The following is a 19294-nucleotide window of genomic DNA, read 5'->3' on the forward strand; positions in this document are numbered from 1 at the left end:
ATCGCCAACTCGTCGCGCGCGCTCAGCAAGTAGCGGAAAGCGGGAAAAACGATTTTGACAGAACATTTACTTCCGGTGTGCGTTTTTCCCTAGCAGACAGCCATTGTTTTTTGAACTTCGTGTGACCAGTTTGTTGTGTTTCATCGGCTGTCATCATCATGCCTGGTTCTTACTGTGCAATTTAGAACTGTAGAGCAGATCGTTGAAGGTGCTCTAATCTTTCGACGTTTCGTGTGTTGCCGAGAAAAGGGAAAAAATGATGAATGGCGAGCTGCGTTCACAAGCAAAATCTGACAAGCTTTTCAACCCAGAGAGAGCGAAGATCTGTGCATGTCACTCGACTTCAATGAGAACTGCTTCAAATACGGTATGTCATGTTCTTCATAATAATGATACTCATGGTGATTTCGAATTATCGTGTATTGTAGTATTGCCACAAATATTGTGAGTTTGTTTTACATCAAAGTTCTTGCTGAACACCTGAACATTTGTGAACCTCAGTGCATGTTCATGTTGCTTCAAGTTCAAGTCTAAGTACTGTTAGCAAAGGGCAACAATATTTTTCTTTGGATTTATTTCGGAGTTCTTATGGTGGAATACATTCTCTCAATTCTAGAACAGTTGAAATGTTGAAGATCGGTATAGAAATGTTTATTTTACGATTTAAAAAAAAAAGCGATTTTAGTGCTGCTGAAAGTGAAATTGAAAAAGTGACCCTCGCCCCTTACAACATGTCCTGCACACAATTTGATCTAAAACCTGGTGCAATATATTTTAAATGGCTTTCTTGTCATTAATACTTTGAACAAAAACAGATTTGGTGGTAGGAAGTCACACGAAAAAGAGAAACAAGACCTCTTTATCTCTGTGAAATTCTGAATGTGTTTGTATACTTAGTAAACCTTCAAAAGGTAATGTTTTTGGCTCCCATTTCCAGACATTGCTATTTATTTTTCTTATTTGGTGATGGTTGCTACACATCTGAATCAGGATCATCTTCCTAATACTAATAGGTAATATATAGTTGGAACCCTGGCACGCTATAGTGATACTGATAGCGGTACAGAATGGTTCAGTATAAATAAAATTAAATGATAATTGGTTTTTCTACTTGATATTCGCAGGGCCGACTCATCCAAGGAAGTCTTCCCACTGAGATCATGCCACAGAAGTCAATTGAGACATCGAAGACACATGCAAGACGTGAACCAGTAAGTACAATTTATTCAAAATCAAATGGTTGAAATGCATGTTAATACAACATTTTGTTTTTTATCAGGCACACACAAAATAAGTTCAATAATGACATTGACAATGCCACGCACATTTTGGTTGGTAATGGTAGGTGTGTTACTTTTTACATTTATTGACTTAAAAGTTTACTGTTTTTACGAGAGCGAGGGTTGTCTCCCTAGGTTCAAGGTTAAATACCAGAAACTTTCTGATTCCATTTCTTATTTCTAGTTCTTTTCAACATCTAATTTGCATGCAGTATCGAACATCAAGTTATTTTTTTTATCAAATCATCAATATCTGTTTGCAAAACACAATCCCTATTCTCCACCAAATCGTTCAACTTCAAACGTCTATCAACTGCCATTAATAGCCATCATCCAGCTATTTTTATGGACAGTTAGACTTATTTCTCTAGAAATTTAGTTTTACTGTTTATTGTTCTGCTTTTTTTCAGACATTCCGTCCCGCACCAGAATTGCCAGAGGTTGTTGCAACTACAACGTTGAAGAACTGTGTCGTGATGTACAGCAGCTTCCCGAGCCGTGGTGCCTCGCGAAGAACGAGGAGAACCTGGTTAAGGTTGTTGTGCTGGAGCCTGGAGGCCAGCTTGGTTAAGGTTTGACTTTGAGTCAGCATTTTCAGTGAATTTTCTACTCAGCTGATGCTGTTTGGATTTAAAGTGTAAAGGAAAAAGTCCCTCCCGAAGCAGCGTGCTGCAGTTTAGACTGGATTGGCGACAGTGTCGAAGTGAGTGACAAGTAAAATTTTCAGTAAATCGCTTTGTGTCACAATTATTCGACACCAATTCTGAGCCAAGAGAATGATTTCTTTTTTTGCATTTGGAATGTTGTGTTTTATAGGTTAGGTGTGGAACATTGGATTTGACTGTAAAGCTCTTTAGCAGAGAATATAAATAAACTTGGCCAAGAAATTATTGCAACAAATTTCAAACTCACAAATTAAAGCATTGATTAATTCCCGTTAATTAATTAATTAAATGTCACAAGAATTTATGCTTTAATTTGGGTGCAACATGTTGAAACTTTGTTTGAGAATCTGAATGTATCTACTTCATTGATTAAATATATGCATGTGTATGAATAGGAATCTTTCTTGTGTCAAATTGTGCGAATTGAGAGTGAGTGAGATAGTGAATGTTGGTACATTACAGGGCCGGACTAGGCAAAGAGGAGGGGGGTGCGGGGGGGGTTGCCAGTGGTGGTCCAGGGGGATGTTCCTCTGCCCCTTGTGCAGGTCAGGGGGCGAAGTCCCCTGAAGCTGAAGGGTAGGTCATATTCTGAGATAGGAAAATGGTCGCTCCTTGCATGAAACGGCATAAAATAAACAATACATTTTTTTTTAAATAAGTGAGGTACATGTTTAGGCTAGGGGGAGAGGGGTTGCGCAACCCCCATAACCCCTCCGGTAGTCCGTCCCTGCATTAATTGTCACTGTATGGTGTGTGTGTGTGTCACTGTGACCAAAGATACATATGCTCTATTTGAGTTCATACAACTTCCAATTCCATTCAAACGTTAACAAAGTGTTGCTGGTATGCGACTGAACATGTTCTATTAGGAAAGCAAAGCAAATTCCAGTGTACATAGTGGTCAACATAAAAAAAATCAGACGCATCGATGCAAGACATTTATCAAGTGGCTGACAATTGATTTTGAAATGAAAACTGTTTGCAAAATATCTCGCTGTCTAAAATATATCTTGAACAAGTACACAAAGGAATTAGGTTTGAACCATAGCAAAATGAATATGTTTCAATTTTTCATGTTGCAGACTTAAATTTACATGGACTCATGCATGAACATACAGAACAGGCACTGAACAAGCCATGTGATACAATACTGAACTGAATAGGAAGAGAAGTACATTTTAACGACAGCAGATTTTGACACCGAAAATCGACACCTAAGTCAACAATCAGAAGTTCAAATTCAATGTACATGCACTTAATCAGATCTTTCTTTCTTTATTTGGTGTTTAACGTCGTTTGCAACCGCTTGATCAGATAGGATAGTGTGTACTGCATGAAGAAAGATCATACACAACACACTACAGAGATCCTTCCTGATTGTTCTCAACATTGTATGTTTTCAGCTTTTTCCTCAAACTCTTTTCTTTCCATGTACATTTCATTTTGTCCATCATTGTCTTCAGTTTGTGTTGGAGTCTTATTTAAAAAACAAAACAGATGAACATTTTGCAAACTTTGTAACAGATCAAATGAATACAAAGTGTCATAACATTAACAACACACCGGAACAGCATCACTGTTCCTGCATGGTTCACTAAAGTCATCTGCTTTTGCCTATGTGTTGAGGCACAGGTTTCCCAGAAAATCTGTTCCATGGACATCAAATCACCAAAGGGAAGTAATCGCTCTTTATGCATACAACATGTGTAATAGATTAAGCGAGAGTTGTACGGAACCTTTTCTCCTGGCACGAGAGGATGAAAGTCGCTTGTATATTTCAATGCTTGTTATTCTCTCAGGTGCCAGGAGAAAAGGTTTTGTACAACTCTCGCTTACTCTATTACACAGTCATGTCGTATGAATAAAGAGCAATTACTTCCCTTTGGTTATTTGATATCATCAACGCTTTGCCTCATTCTGTTTAAGATTTTTTCTTTGTGTTGCATGGACAGTCACATCTGCAATACATTGGACTTGACAAAGGTCAGTTTGCCCTTGTTCAGCATGCTTGTCACGTCAGGGGTGGTTTCACTCTCTTCACTGTAGGGTTCAGGTGCGCAAGTCAGGGCTTCCAAACACTGCCATTTCTCATCTCTGTACGCACTCTTTTGGAGACACCAAACTCTCTGTTTTACCTTTTTGGCAACACATCCTCCAACATACTTTGCATTGTCCTCTTCATCCTCTTTGATTTCTAATGCACTTACTGGTTCCCTAGTTTTTCTTCATAGGCCTTTAAGACACCAACAGTATAAAAATGTTCAAGGCAATCCAGGCTGAAGCTGCAGGGGATACTGTCAACTCAGTAATGCCTGAATGCTGGGTTGAAAAAGCAGAGTAGTACCTGGCCCACGCCTTCTCCTTGGCAGCATTCCCAACCTTGCCTCGGGGAACTAGGCAGTCATTAAGAAGCAGAAGTTTCTCTTCCAGATCTGCACGTAAAACACAGAAAATAAAAAATTATAATTAAAACAACATACAAATATAGCAGAAATCAACCCAAGAGTGAAACTGAAGATGTAGATGCATGCACACAATCAAAACCAACAACACACGACAACAACCCAAAACTACACTTTACATGAATGGATGTGAACATATTAAATTTTGTATTCTATTTGTCATTATAGAACGTGTTGACAAACCACTTTCATGAATCCTTATCATGTCTTACAACTATGACATGTGCTGTTAATGATCCTAAAAAACACATGAAATATTGTAGTGGCAGGCATGTACCTAAACTATTTTTAAATAGTAGCCTCTCTGTGCAACGAAGCAGTATTTTTGCTCGAAAACTATGATGGAAAGTGATCTTTCAGGTACTGGTACTTTGCAAGCTGATTTTTTGAGTCACTTGAGAAAAAGTGACTCTATGTAATCGGTCAGTGTTAGTCTGTCCGGCCGGCCGTCCGGCCGGCCGGCCGGCCGTCCGTAGACACCACCTTAACGTTGGACTTTTCTCGGAAACTATCAAAGCGATCGGGCTCATATTTTGTTTAGTCGTGACCTCCAATGACCTCTACACTTTAACAATGGTTTCGTTGACCTTTGACCTTTTTCAAGGTCACAGGTCAGCGTCAAAGGAAAAATTAGACATTTTATATCTTTGACAAAGTTCATCGGATGTGATTGAAACTTTGTAGGATTATTCTTTACATCAAAGTATTTACATCTGTAGCCTTTTACGAACGTTATCAGAAAAACAAGGGAGATAACTAGCCTTTTCTGTTCGGCAACACACAACTTAACGTTGGGCTTTTCTCGGAAACTATAAAAGTGACCGGGCTCAAATTTTATGTGAACGTGACTCATTGTGTTGTGAATAGCAATTTCTTCCTGTCCATCTGATGCCTCATATAATATTCAGAACTGCGAAAGTGACTCGATCGAGCGTTTGCTCTTCTTGTTGTTATACCGCCTTACTTAAAAACTTACTTTTCAATTACTGAATTGGTCGACAAGCTCTCTGAGCTCCGGTGAAAGGCAGTTGTCATTCTTGAGAGATGCACAAGCGTTATGCAATGAATAAAGCATGCAATGCAATTTAGAAGTGACAATGAATTTAAAAACAACAGAAGACATCAAGCATATATATATCAAAACAGAATTATGCTAGAGGGGAGAGAAAACAAATATATTGCACTGATCTTTTTGATGTGTTGATCTGACTTCAGTCCCTGCACCATTTTTAACTTTCCATGCATGATGTACATTTAAATCAATCAATGATTCAGTTATATCACTTATCGGTTATTCCGTCTTGAATATCTGGATTGATAGAAAAGATGTATTTAAAAAAAATTCCAGTTACTCTGACTTGTTTTTCTACTTGGAAGAGAATATGCACTCTTTTCTGTCAAAATGGGTAGGGGGTGGGGGTAGTAAAAGCATGCCAGTTCAAGATTGTGCACGACAAGAGGTGTATTTCTTTTAACTGTGGTGAAGAGGGGTAACTCAACTTGGTATCAAACACAATTTCTGAACACTGCAACCACTCCAGCACTTTTAATTACCATGTGTGTCTGTGTTCCATGCTTCTAGTTGAGCTTTAAAAATGGGTACAACAGTGGGTTTTTTCTGAATTCACCAGTAAAATCATTATATTTTATGTACTATTTTGCTTCCCTATTTCTCTTCTACAGTTTCTGATCATCTGATTATCTTACTATTCTAATTGGAGGATAATATGCACTCTTTTCTGTCCCAATGGGTTGGGGGTGGGGGTAGTAAAAGCATCACAGTTCAAGATTTTGCGCGACAAGAGGTGTATTTCTTTTAACTGTGATGAAGAGGGGTAACTCAACTTGGTATCAAACACAATTTCTGAACACTGTAACCACTCCAGCACTTTTAATTAATGTTTGTCTGTGTTCCATGCTTCCAATTGGGCTTCAAAAATGGGTACAGAAATGTGTTTTTTCTATATCACCAGTAAAATCACTATATTTTATGTTCTATTTTGCTTCCCTATTTCTCTTCTTTAGCTCCTGATCATCTGATTATCTTACTTTTCTAATTGGAAGAGAATATGCACTCTTTTCTGTCAAAATGGGTAGGGGGTGGGGGTAGTAAAAGCATCACAGTTCAAGATTTTACGTGACAAGAGGTGTATTTCTTTTAACTGTGGTGAAGAGGGATAACTCAACTTGTATCAAACACTATTTCTGATCACTGTAATCACTCTTACACTTTTAATTAATGTTTGTCTGTGTTCCATGCTTCAATTTAAGCTTCAAAAATAGGTACAAAGGTGGTTTTTTTCTGAATTCACCAGTAAAATCACTATGTTTTATGTTATAGTTTGTTTCCCTATTTCTCTCCTTCAGTTTTTGATCATCTGATTAGTTTTGTGTTTACATATTCACAACATAATCTTACATTTTTTTCAGTAGTGTATGCGTGCAAAAGTCTGATACCTATGCTCAAACTTCAGTCGGTATCTTAAAACTTTGCGCGACAAGCTCTTTTCTTTTTGTTTTATCCTGATAAAGCAAACCTTGAACTAACAGAAAACATAACTTTGAAAATAGCCTAATCACTTTGAAATATGGCCTCAATATTATACTCCAGCCTTAATGGCTTTTTTTTTAGCGAGTGGGTATCGACAATTAATGACCGGTAATTTTTAATGAGTTGGGACATTCTAACCAATCACAGAATCTGTTTCATTAAAACGCCAACTTGATTGAATTACAATATGACATGACGATCGAAGTTGTCACAGTTGGTGCAGTAGCCTTGTGGTTAGGCCATCGGCCTCGAAATCTCGAGGTCCTGGGTTCAAATCTCTGCCGAGGCGATTTCTCCCCCCCCCCTTCCCCCTCCCCTCCCCCCCCCCCCCCCCGATCCTTCTCGAAAATAAAATATGCTGAGCCCTGAGAGAAAAAAACAAGAGGTTACCAGAACAGAAATCAAACGTTGAATGAAGCTTTGAGGGTCCTTTATTTTGTACATTATTTTCCCTTTTTTTGCCAAACCTATAACCCTGGATAGTCGTAGAGAGACCTCACTACCACACGTTACGTTTCATTATCCTACCCTACCTTACGTTACACTATCCTACCCTACCTTACGTTACCTTACTCTACTTCATGTTACGTTAGCCTACTTTACCTTGCGATACCTTATTCGGAATTCCTACCAACGTTGCCTTTCCGAACCCTACCTCATGTTACCTTACAAGAGAACAACAAGAGAACAAGTATGTAATCCGCCATATAGCATAACAGCCATTGATATTATTTTGTCCTTGTGTGGAAACAATCCTAAATACAAACACTCCTTGCATCTCTCTCTCCTTCTCTCTCTAACTCGCATACGTTATTCTACTTTAGCTTAGCTTAAGCTTTGGCCTTGGCCTTGGCCTAGCTAAGCTTACCTTGCCTTGCCTTGCCTTGCCTCGCCTCGCCTCACCTCCCCTCCCCTCCCCTTTACACTGTTGTCACAGACGGGGTGTGCGGTGATCGCCGGGTTCCTGCATTTTTTCTTCCTGGCCAGCTTCTTCTGGATGGCGACGGAGGGTCTGCAGATCTACATGAAGCTCGTGCTGGTCTTTGAGCTGTCCTGGTCCATGCTGCCTGTCTACGTCGGCATCGGTTATGGCTGTCCCGTAATCATCGTCGCCATTTCTGCTGGCTTGTTCTCACAGGTAAGTTATTCGCGGGGAAAATCATTTTCAGATTCATGGCATTGTAAATACTGAAGGATGAATGAACTGCTGCCTTACCCGAACAGTAAACGCAGAGTGGCCGAAAGTGTCGCTTTTACATTAAGATTTGACTAAACTTTTTAACATAGTCTGGGAATCGAGACGAGGGTGGTGAAGTATGTGTGTAGTATGTATGTACGTGGAGAACGATTACGAGAAAACTACTGGACCGATCTTCATGAAAGTTCACATGAGAGTTTCTGTGGATGATATCCCCAGACAATATTGGTCAAGCAATTTTCGACGTAGTCCGGACTATGGGATTGCATTTCAGCTTGGAAACTTAAAAATTAGTTAATGAGTTTGCTTATTAAAGTTGTCATTAAAATCGAATTTTCCGTATTAGATTAAAACATGATCGCATTGATGACTGTGTTCTTCGTCTTCTCCTGAATTCAAAAATATATAAATATGTCATATTTACTCAAAAACTGTGCTCAGAATGGAAGAAAATAGGTTCAGTATGTACTATATATATGTGACCCTCCACCACTAGTGGGGCCCCCAGTTGAAACGAGTGTTCAAATGTGTATACCAACATATCATTTGGTGTGCTGTTAGAAGACATCCAAAGAATGTAAATTCCAGGGGGGGGCAAGCAATTTTTGTCCTCTGGTAAATTTGGTTGCAAGGCAACGGAGTGCCTAGTCGCGAACAATGTCAAACACACAGTTTGGGCGTTTTAACACATATAAACTATAATATAAGACTGAATAAACATAATAAATCCATATTATTGGGTTGTTGTTGTCTTTTTAATGCCTTTAAAGTGAAAAAATAAATAAATGGTTGAAAACTGAGCCCAAAATCATATTTTGGAACCTTCGGGTTAGGCTATATTTGTAGGTGCTCCCAAATAGAGACAAAAGAAGGTAAATAATAAGCTTGAATTGACCAGGGAACACACCAAAGCTTTGGTGATATACAGGTGAGCCCAGGGACCTAAATAATGTGTATATCTAACACGTTACTTAACAGTGTGTGTTCAGACTGAAGCAGTGAAGACATGGCAAGCGGCGTGAGTAAACACATGGACTGGAGCCTGTGCATATTTTGCCAGAAGGACACAACAGAAAAGCTGATAAATCCCACCGAAGAAAGCTACAGCACAGCAGAGAGACATTTAAAAGGTTTGAAAGCAGTTGGAGCGTTTCAGTCATCACTGAAAATAGACAAATTCAATGATGGGTCAGGAATTGCGTCTTCGTTAGCCAAACATGGAGCTAGGTGGCACAAGAACTGCCGTGCTAACTACAACCAAAGAATGTTGGACAGAGCTGAAAAGAGACGGCATGATGAAGCTGAAAAAGATGAAGGCGAGACAGGAAAGAGATCACGCAGAGAGAGTGGGCAAGTTTCTCCACAAGAGACCTGTATGTTTAACTGTGGCAAAACTGGAAATCTTTCTAGAGGTTCTACATACCAGCTTGAGTCACATATTCGGGAAGCTGCTTTGAAGATTGACCCTCAAGTTGACAAGTCACGTCTCACGATGTTGGGACTGGCTCACATGGCCAGACGAGGGTTTTGTACTTCACGGGTACGCCATGATAAGATAATTCGGCCAGATTGAGCCGGTTGAAACTAGCTGAAAGGCTGCTGCAAAGTCAAAGCCACTGTCAGACCCAATTCACCTTAACAGAGTAGCCCTTTTCAGAAATCAGAACAAGTCTACTCAGATGACCAAGAATCTGAAGCTGAAGACAGCCAAGACCAACTGTGGTTTGTTTGCAAGAGTGTATGTTGGATGTCAGGCTAGAGGAGGAGACCTTGATGAATTCTTTCAGCACGAAAACCAGTCATTCCCTCCATCAATCTCAGATTCTGGAGAATTGCGCCACGGCAACAAAAGCGATCTCCTGAACTGTTTTGAGAAAACTCATGACCCAGTACTCACTGAACCACAAGTATCAGCTGTTCTCATTGATGGTGCTGCGCTGGTGCACATTCTGAAGCCACGCCAAGCACAAACATTCCAAGAGTACAGTGATTCTGTCTTTTTAGCATATGTCCTGTTGTGCCTGTCTAACGCTGATCGCGTTGACATTGTTTGGGACTGTTACCGTGACAACAGTCTGAAGTCATCAGTGAGGAAGAAACGAGGCTCTGGCTTGAGGAGAAGAGTGAAAGGAGACGTTGCTCTGCCACGCAACTGGCCAGAATTCCTACGAAACAGTCAAAACAAAGAAGAGCTGTTTCATCCTGTCTGAAAATCTTAAGCTCGTCAAGGAAGACGGGAAAGTGGTCATTGCAACACAAGGTGTGGACTTTGTTAGTTCTAGTGACATTAGTGAGGACCAAAGAGCCAGGCTGTCCCCTTGTTCACACGTAGAGGCTGACAGACTGGTTGTACACTGTTCTGACCTGGCCAGAATGAATTACACTGACGTCATGATCAGGAATTTAGACACTGATGTAGTGGTGCTTGCAACAGCTCACTACCATTCCATCCAGCTGGAAAACCTGTGGGTTGCATTTGTGCTGGATCCCACTATCGTCTTCTGCCTATTCACGGCTACGCCCAGAGAAATCAGCAGCACCTCTGATGTTTCATTCTCTGACTGGCTGCAACACTGTGTCATCTTTCTTTGGTGTCAGTAAGAAGAGATGCTGGGAAGTGTGGATGTCTGATCCAGAATTCACAGCTGTTCCTTTGGGTGCTTGCATCACCGGACAAGTTCAGCCAGATTGAGCACTTTGTCTCGTTGATGTTCGACAAGACCAGTGTTTCCGACAAGGTGAACGATGCCAGAAAACACCTGTTCACAAAGAAAGGGCGCATGCTGGAAAACACCCCACCCACTCAAGCTGCTCTTCTTGAACACACGAAAAGAGCGATCCTGCATGCACTCATCTGGAAGGAAGCTCTCATTCCGCAGCCACAGATTCCAGATCCTGCAAGCTGGGGCTGGGAAGAAGTTGATGGAACTTATTCGCCTGTTTGGACATCACTTCCAGATGCATCTAAGATCTGCTCTGAACTAATAAAATGCAGCTGCAAGAAAGGTTGTAGAGGTCCGTGTAGCTGTGCCACAGCGGGTGTCCCCTGCACTGCTCTTTGCTTCTGTGATGGCAAATGCCAGCGTGACTGAAAGACTGAATTCATGAACCGGTTATGTGAGTAAATCGCTATGGATATAGAAGAAGCCATGTTTACAGGTTTCTTTTTCAAACTCTGGCATTATGCATGAAATGCATTTCTTTGTTAACAAATAGTAGAAATACAGCTTCGTGTACAGTATTTGTAAATAGGAGGGCCTCTACAACCTTGTTGAGAATTTATCTGTAGACAATTGACCGGACAGTATGTTTTACATCAGTATGTAGTGTCGTAGTGTCTTCTGTCTTTGCTTTGAAATAAAGCAGAATCATGAACCCATTCCAAAAAGATAGCAACTAGCAAGAATATATTTGTCATTTGCATAATTTTAATAGTCAATGTGCAAGCTTGCGATTGTTACTAGACGGTACCGTTCTTGAAAAGAAAACCGATTCATTTGTATATAATTATAAAACGTCAATAGCCAGTGCAGGGGCGGATCACATCATGGGGGTTTCCAAATTTCTTAAAGGGACAATTCGACGACGCGAAGCGTTTAGTTGTGTGCGCGAAAATGGAGCAATCTGGTGCAATCTGAGCCAAGAAACTTCCCCTAATACACCTTCAAAAATTAAATTTAAGAAGACAAATTAGATTACCAATAAAAGGAAAATTGACCGATCTGGTGCAACCTGAGCCAGCAAATTACCCAACTACCTTCCGAAACCGTCATTTAGAAGACAAAGGCCAGCTCCTAGGGGGGCCCGGGGGCATGCCCCCCGGAAAATGTTGATACAAATCAAGGAAAATGGAGGAATCTGGTGCAATTTGAGCCTTCAGTTTCTCTTTATTTTTAAATGTATTTTTTTAATACTTTTTTTTTTAACCCCGGAACCCCCCCCCCCCCCCTGGATCCGCCCCTGCAGTGTGTTTATTGTCCTGATGTTAGAAAGATGGTACAGGCAAACATAAATGTTAATTCAAAGGTAAACTAAACTCTTAGGTGTTATTTAGAATAAATAAAGTTTAAATTTGTTTGAGTTCGCTCAGTTCGCTCTCTCATGCAGTCGGTCCCTTCTGCGGGATGGGTTACGCCTTGGAGTAACGTGTTCGGCGGATGGGTCGGAATGCACGTGAGAGGGATCCTGTATCGTGTGGCAGTTGTGTGTGATTGGTCTATTGAGTAAAATATTCCTACGCCTAGATATGTTTTAATTTAATTTGTTTGTTTGCTTAACGCCCAGCCGACCACGAAGACGCCTAGATATGTGATTGTTAGCTTTTGTATTCAGTGTAGTCAGTCAGCTTTTGTACACCGGCGCAGCAGCAGCAAAGTTTTTTGCTACAAAGAACTGGTGTTTTGAATGTTCACCTTCTGCAAAAGTGCGTTTTGAGGGTATGCTTACTAAACAGGTCATATTTTCGTTCATAGACCATTTAGAAGTTGTCCATCCCTGGCATTTGGATCCTAAGAGATGTCTTTAACTGTATAAAGTATCATGTTGGTATACCAATCCGAACAATTCAGCCCCTATTCTGCAGCTAGTCCTAGCACTACACGGTATGAGTCGCATGTCACCTTCGCATGCTTTTTATATTTTTACATTTTCTGAAAGAGTTTTGTATGCTCTATCCAGTGGTGAAACCCGTTTTAGAAAAGCGCAAAACCTTGTTGAGTTATAAGCCTGTGACTAAGGTGACCCTAACACTGATACCTGGCACCCCCCGGATGTATATTAGGCCTTGTGCAGAACCGCGCGAGGTGACATCCGACTCATTCCGTTGTGGAGTGTCACATATATATACGGTCGAATGCTTCGCGGAGACGAGCGTAACCCGCCTCGGTTTTCGGGTTAGCGGAGACTATCTGTTTGTTATTATTGATCTTTATTGTTTGACAACGACTGACAAAATGTTTTTTATATCGCTTCACGCGACTTGTTTCTTCTCCGATTCGGCGTGTGCTTATTCCTTTGAAGTTTGCAGTCACAACCACAAAATCCGTCGCACCACTGACGCACAACAAGCTCCTCATCTTTGCGCTCTCGGTCCGTAATTTACAATGCTAAAAATCAATGTTATTATCAAGACGAGCACAACAAAGGATCGTTGGGTCTGTAGACGGCTCTGTGGTCGGACCTTGCAGTTAAAGGCACAGTAAGCCTCCCGTAAACCATCACAGATACTGTTACACACAGTACAAACACCCTTTTATGTAAACACTCACCGCTTGAGAACATCCTAGGTGCCCTCCGTAAAGAGCGAGCAATTTACAAAGAATTTATTTTTGCATGGCTTATCTTACCCCTGAGCCATCGTGAACCCGTGTGATCCAGTTTCCCTTTATTATGGGGGCCAGGAGGGCCCCCATTCATACGGATAGTTTCGAGGTTGACCATGGGCAGCGCCATTTTGTTGTGAAATATGTCATCAGTTTGTGTACACAGGAAGTTGTGACATCTGTCACCCTATGGGAGGGGTGAAGGCAACATTGTTCATCAGTAGAAAGTTGTGAAATCCGTCACCCTATGGGAGGGGTGAAGGCAAAATTGGAAATCACTGAGTTTGTGTAACACAGGAAGTTGTGAAATACGTCACCCTATGGGAGGGGTGACGGCAAAATTGTTCAACAAAAACATCAAAGGTCGAACTGTGCAGGGTCAACCGCAACAAACTCAAACCATTCATAGTTTGCTGTATTTGAGTGACTTATATACCGACATTTTTATTTCTTATTTTCAGCACAGGTGTAGGAAAAAATCATGAACCAAAATGTAATTTATTTTCTAATTTAACATTTGTTTTACAAATGTGACCATGGTCTTTCAAACATACAGTGACATTAAACATTGTTATGTTAAAAAAAAAGAAAAAAGAAAAAAAGCTTTTGTGCACAAATCAGAAAATACATTGTACATTTTACCTACAGGCCAAACTGTGCGCGCCTTCGTGTGCGAGGCTGGTACTACAAATTGTTCATACGAAATGACAAACACAGGTTACAAGCGATAACGCGCAAACATACTGGTTTATTACTTTACATCTGATCAGTATTGTATATTGATTACAGTACTATGTATTGCATATTCAGTATTGCATATTGCGTATTGCGGTAAAAAAAACTAAACAGAAAGAAAAAGAGAAAAGAAAACAAAGTATTAGACATGGCAAAGATATCAAAAATGCATAAACAAAACGCAAGAAACAAAAAGGGAAAAATAAACAATCACAAAACAGGCGAAGACAAACAGACAAGAAAGTTACAATACCAAACACTCGTTGGTTAATCCTTTAACAGTACGAAAGGATTACGTTCCTTACGTTAAACAATACAATAAACACTAAGAATACTCAAGAAACTTAGCATGAATACGTTTAAATCCAAAATGGCTACTTTAAGGAAAATACAAAACGTTGACTCATCAGGCCAGGAATACAATAGCAAACTGTCATACTAAAAAGTCTCTAAACGACAACGTTCCTGCGTTAATCAAAGTCACAAACAAGATATTTCCTCATCCAATTTCCCCCAATAGCGTTATTAGAAATAAGCTCGTTTACAAACGATCACCACAGACCGCAAGCTCTTTTACCTAAATTCCTTTAACGTAAGGCTAGGATAAGTCAGAGAAAACATTTCACTTCGAACTTCGTTAACCACAGAAAACACAAGTTATCATTATAAACATTAGCGACTTTCTAGCGTCTACAAATCATTGCTGTACGTTTCACAAAACTAGAATAGTTGAACACACAATAAAGAAACACTACAACAAGTCAGACTTCCAACTCACGTTACACATAAACAACTCACAAAGTCATTACAAAATGGCGACCAAAATACAACACAAACAAGTAACAACAAAATTACCTTATGCGCTGTGTGGGTTGACCAGAGTACCAAAACTGTAGCCTCTCAACGAAGGGCACAAAAGAATTCACAGCTTTCAATAAAAGTGTATCCAAAACACGTTCACGTTGACAATATCCAAACTGTTCACGTTGACTTTAAGACATTACAAGAAGAGCTCCATCAGCTCACTTGCTAACTTTGATACGTTACATAAAACATCCACACTGTTCACGTTGACTTTAAAGGCCAACATCCACAGGAATTTTTCTCCTGGAGCGACCTAAACTTGAACCCGAGGCAGTTCGCCAAAAAGAACCGCCGATCACGAGAAAAGCATGCGTATCGCATGCGAGACGATTTGCAAGCAAGCCAGCGCAGCAGCGGGTGGGGATTTGGTCTCGGCAAAGAAACTACAATGCAGTGTTTTGTCTCGGTGAGACTGAAAGAGAGACAGAGAGCACGAGAGAGAGCGACAGGGACACAGTGATTCAAACGCACACCTCTAGTAAAGTTGTCGTAGCCTATGGCCAAAGTGATCCGGGTTCGATTCCTGGCATGTGTGGTCTATGTTTTTTTGTGTGTTTTTTTTAAATTCTTGTTTACTATTGTTTATTATGAACGTTTTAATGTTTTATTTTACTCTAATAATTTTTTTAATTGTGTAAAATAAATAAAAAAAAATTTTTAAATTTTTTTTTAATCCACGTGCACAAGACAAAAACTTTCATACTGGGGGAGCGAGCCAGTCTGAAGAGTACTCGGGTCCAGCGCCAGCGTTTTTTATAATTGTATCCAAAACATCATAGAACGTGGTACAATGCTGCGAATGCATGAAAACAACGCCGACAGTAAACAAGATGTTATCTGGGCAGTACATTGGGTTGAACTAAAAGAATTCTGCTGAGAATGTACAAAAGAAACAAGTCGCGTAAGGCGAAAATACAATATTTAGTCAAGTAGCTGCCCTTTTTCAGCAAGACCGTATACTCGTAGCATCGTCAGTCCACCGCTCATGGCAAAGGCAGTGAAATTGACAAGAAGAGCGGGGTAGTAGTTGCGCTAAGAAGGATAGCACGCTTTTCTGTACCTCTCTTTGTTTTAACTTTCTGAGCGTGTTTTTAATCCAAACATATCATATCTATATGTTTTTGGAATCCAAAATTCTGACTTCTGCAACTTGTTTAATAAGCTTGGATTTCCGTAATAAATGTGTAAAGTCAGAATTTTGGCACTTTTTACAGGAAATGCACAAATACTCGAAGCTCAGCCTTCACATACGAACGAAAGGAAAAAATTAAATCGATGGTAGGGTGCTATAATACCTTAGGTTGAAGTACAAACAATAGTTTTGTAATGATATGTCATTTTAGAGAAAGCAGAGACGATTTTTTGCAGACACTCACCACTCGTGTTGACAATTTCTGTCTGCGGTGAACAGTCTGCAGAGCCTGCGGTTATCCGCGGGTACAGCCGAGGTTCCGGCGTGAGGTATACTCGTAGCATCGTCAGTCCACCGCTCATGGCAAAGGCAGTGAAATTGACAAGAAGAGCGGGGTAGTCCTTGAGCTGAGAAGGATAGCACGCTTTTCTGTACCTCTCTTCGTTTTAACTTTCTGAGCGTGTTTTTAATCGAAACATATATCTATATGTTTTTGGAATCCGGAACCGACAAGGAATAAGATGAAAGTGTTTTTAAATTGATTTCGACAATTTAATTTTGATAATAATTTTTATATTTTTAATTTTCAGAGCTTGTTTTTAATCCAAATATAACATATTTATATGTTTTTGGAATCAGAAAATGATGGAGAATAAGATGAACGTAAATTTGAATCGTTTTATTAAAAAAAATTTTTTTTTTACTTGACCAAAATTTCAACCAATTTGATTGAAAAATGAGAGCGTGACAGTGCCGCCTCAACTTTCACGAAAAGCCGGATATATGGTGTGTAGAGCGATTGAGACCAAACTACTGGACCGATCTTTATGAAATTTTCCATGAGAGTTCCTGGGATTGATATCCCCGAACGTTTTTTTCTTTTTTTGGAGAAATGTCTTTGATGACGTCATATCCGGCTTTTCGTGAAAGTTGAGGCGGCACTGTCACGCTCTCATTTTTCAACCAAATTGGTTGAAATTTTGGTCAAGTAATCTTCGACGAAGCCCGGACTTCGGTATTGCATTTCAGCTTGGTGGCTTAAAAATTAATTAATGACTTTGGTCATTAAAAATCTGAAAATTGTAAAAAAAAAAAATGTATAAAACGATTCAAATTTACGTTCATCTTATTCTCCATCATTTTCTGATTCCAAAAACATATAAATATGTTATATTTGGATTAAAAACAAGCTCTGAAAATTAAAAATATAAAAATTATTATCAAAATTAAATTGTCGAAATCAATTTAAAAACACTTTCATCTTATTCCTTGTCGGTTCCTGATTCGTGAAAGCGAAATTACAACATTTAGTCAATCTGTCGAACCCACAGAATAAAATTGCACGCACTGCAGTGTTTTCAGTCACGAGTATAAAACAGCTTCGTCAATCCACGCGGCAAGGAAGTCGCTCAATTTTTGCGTGCAACACGAAGTAAACAGACATGCAAGAATAGCGACGGGTTCAAGTTTAGGTCGCTCCAGGAGAAAAATTCCCGCGGATGTTGGCCTTTTAAAGGCCAACATCCACAGGAATTTTTCTCCTGGAGCGACCTAAACTTGAACCCGAGGCAGTTCGCCAAAAAGAACCGCCGATCACGAGAAAAGCGTGCGTATCGCATGCGAGACGATTTGCAAGCCAGCCAGCGCAGCAGCGGGTGGGGATTTGGTCTCGGCAAACTGAAGAAACTACAATGCAGTGTTTTGTCTCGTTGAGACTGAAAGAGAGACAGAGAGCACGAGAGAGAGCGACAGGGACACAGTGATTCAAACGCACAACTCTAGTAAAGTTGTCGTAGCACGTCCGCCTATGGCCAAAGTGACCCGGGTTCGATTCCCGGCATGTGTGGTCTATGTTTTTTTTGTGGTTTTTTTTTTTTAATTCTTGTTTGCTATTGTTTATTATAAACGTTTTAGTGTTTTATTTTACTCTAATAATTTTTTTAATTGTGTAAAATAAATAAATATATATTTTTTTTTTAATCCACGTGCACAAGACAAAAACTTTCAAACTGGGGGAGCGAGCCAGTCTGAAGAGTACTCGGGTCCAGCGCCAGCGTTTTTTATAATTTCGCTTCACGCGACTTGTTATTTATGTATCCAAAACATCATAGAACGTGGTACAATGCATGAAAACAACGCCGACAGTAAGCAAGATGTTATCTGGGCAGTACATTACAAGAAGAGCTCCATCAGCTCACTGGCTAACTTTGATACGTTACATAAAACATCCACACTGTTCACGTTGACTTTAAGACATTACAAGAAGAACTCCATCAGCTCACTGGCTAACTTTGATACGTTACATAAAATATCCAAACTGTTCACGTTGACTTTAAGACATTACAAGAAGAGCTCCATCAGCTCACTTGCTAACTTTGATACGTTACATAAAACATCCACACTGTTCACGTTGACTTTAAGACATTACAAGAAGAACTCCATCAGCTCACTTGCTAACTTTAATACGTTACATAAAACATCCACACTGTTCACGTTGACTTTAAGACATTACAAGAAGAACTCCATCAGCTCACTTGCTAACTTTGATACGTTACATAAAACATCCACACTGTTCACGTTGACTTTAAGACATTACAAGAAGAACTCCATCAGCTCACTTGCTAACTTTGATACGTTACATAAAACATCCACACTGTTCACGTTGACTTTAAGACATTACAAGAAGAGCTCCATCAGCTCACTGGCTAACTTTGATACGTTACATAAAACATCCAAACTGTTCACGTTGACTTTAAGACATTACAAGAAGAGCTCCATCAGCTCACTTGCTAACTTTGATACGTTACATAAAACATCCACACTGTTCACGTTGACTTTAAGACATTACAAGAAGAACTCCATCAGCTCACTTGCTAACTTTGATACGTTACATAAAACATCCAAACGCTTCCATAAAACCCTCAGATCGACTGAAGTGAGGAAGTCAAACAGTGGTATTTATGGAAACAAAAACCTAACATGGTATAGTTATTCAAAAGTTAAATGTCACCATATTGACCAACCAACAACATTCCTGAGACAGAATCAAAACTTAAAACGGTATAATTTACAGAAAGAATATCAAG

At 39.8% G+C, this 19294-nt stretch overlaps 1 protein-coding gene across 2 annotated transcripts in view; it reads left to right on the top strand.

Moving 5' to 3' along the window:
- LOC138977986 (adhesion G protein-coupled receptor L3-like) overlaps positions 1 to 19294 on the top strand; it is a 73343-nt gene that overhangs the window by 27093 nt on the left and 26956 nt on the right. For both annotated transcript variants that reach the window (XR_011459551.1, XM_070350594.1), the window contains exon 2: positions 7896 to 8096. Coding sequence is in view for 1 of the 2 variants with exons in the window: in XM_070350594.1 (XP_070206695.1) it covers positions 7896 to 8096 (201 nt within the window). In the remaining variant the exon portion in view is untranslated. The remainder of the gene's footprint in view (positions 1 to 7895; positions 8097 to 19294) is intronic.

Source organism: Littorina saxatilis, linkage group LG10 (genome assembly GCF_037325665.1).
Source record: "Littorina saxatilis isolate snail1 linkage group LG10, US_GU_Lsax_2.0, whole genome shotgun sequence".
NCBI classification, from domain to species: Eukaryota; Metazoa; Mollusca; class Gastropoda; order Littorinimorpha; family Littorinidae; genus Littorina; species Littorina saxatilis.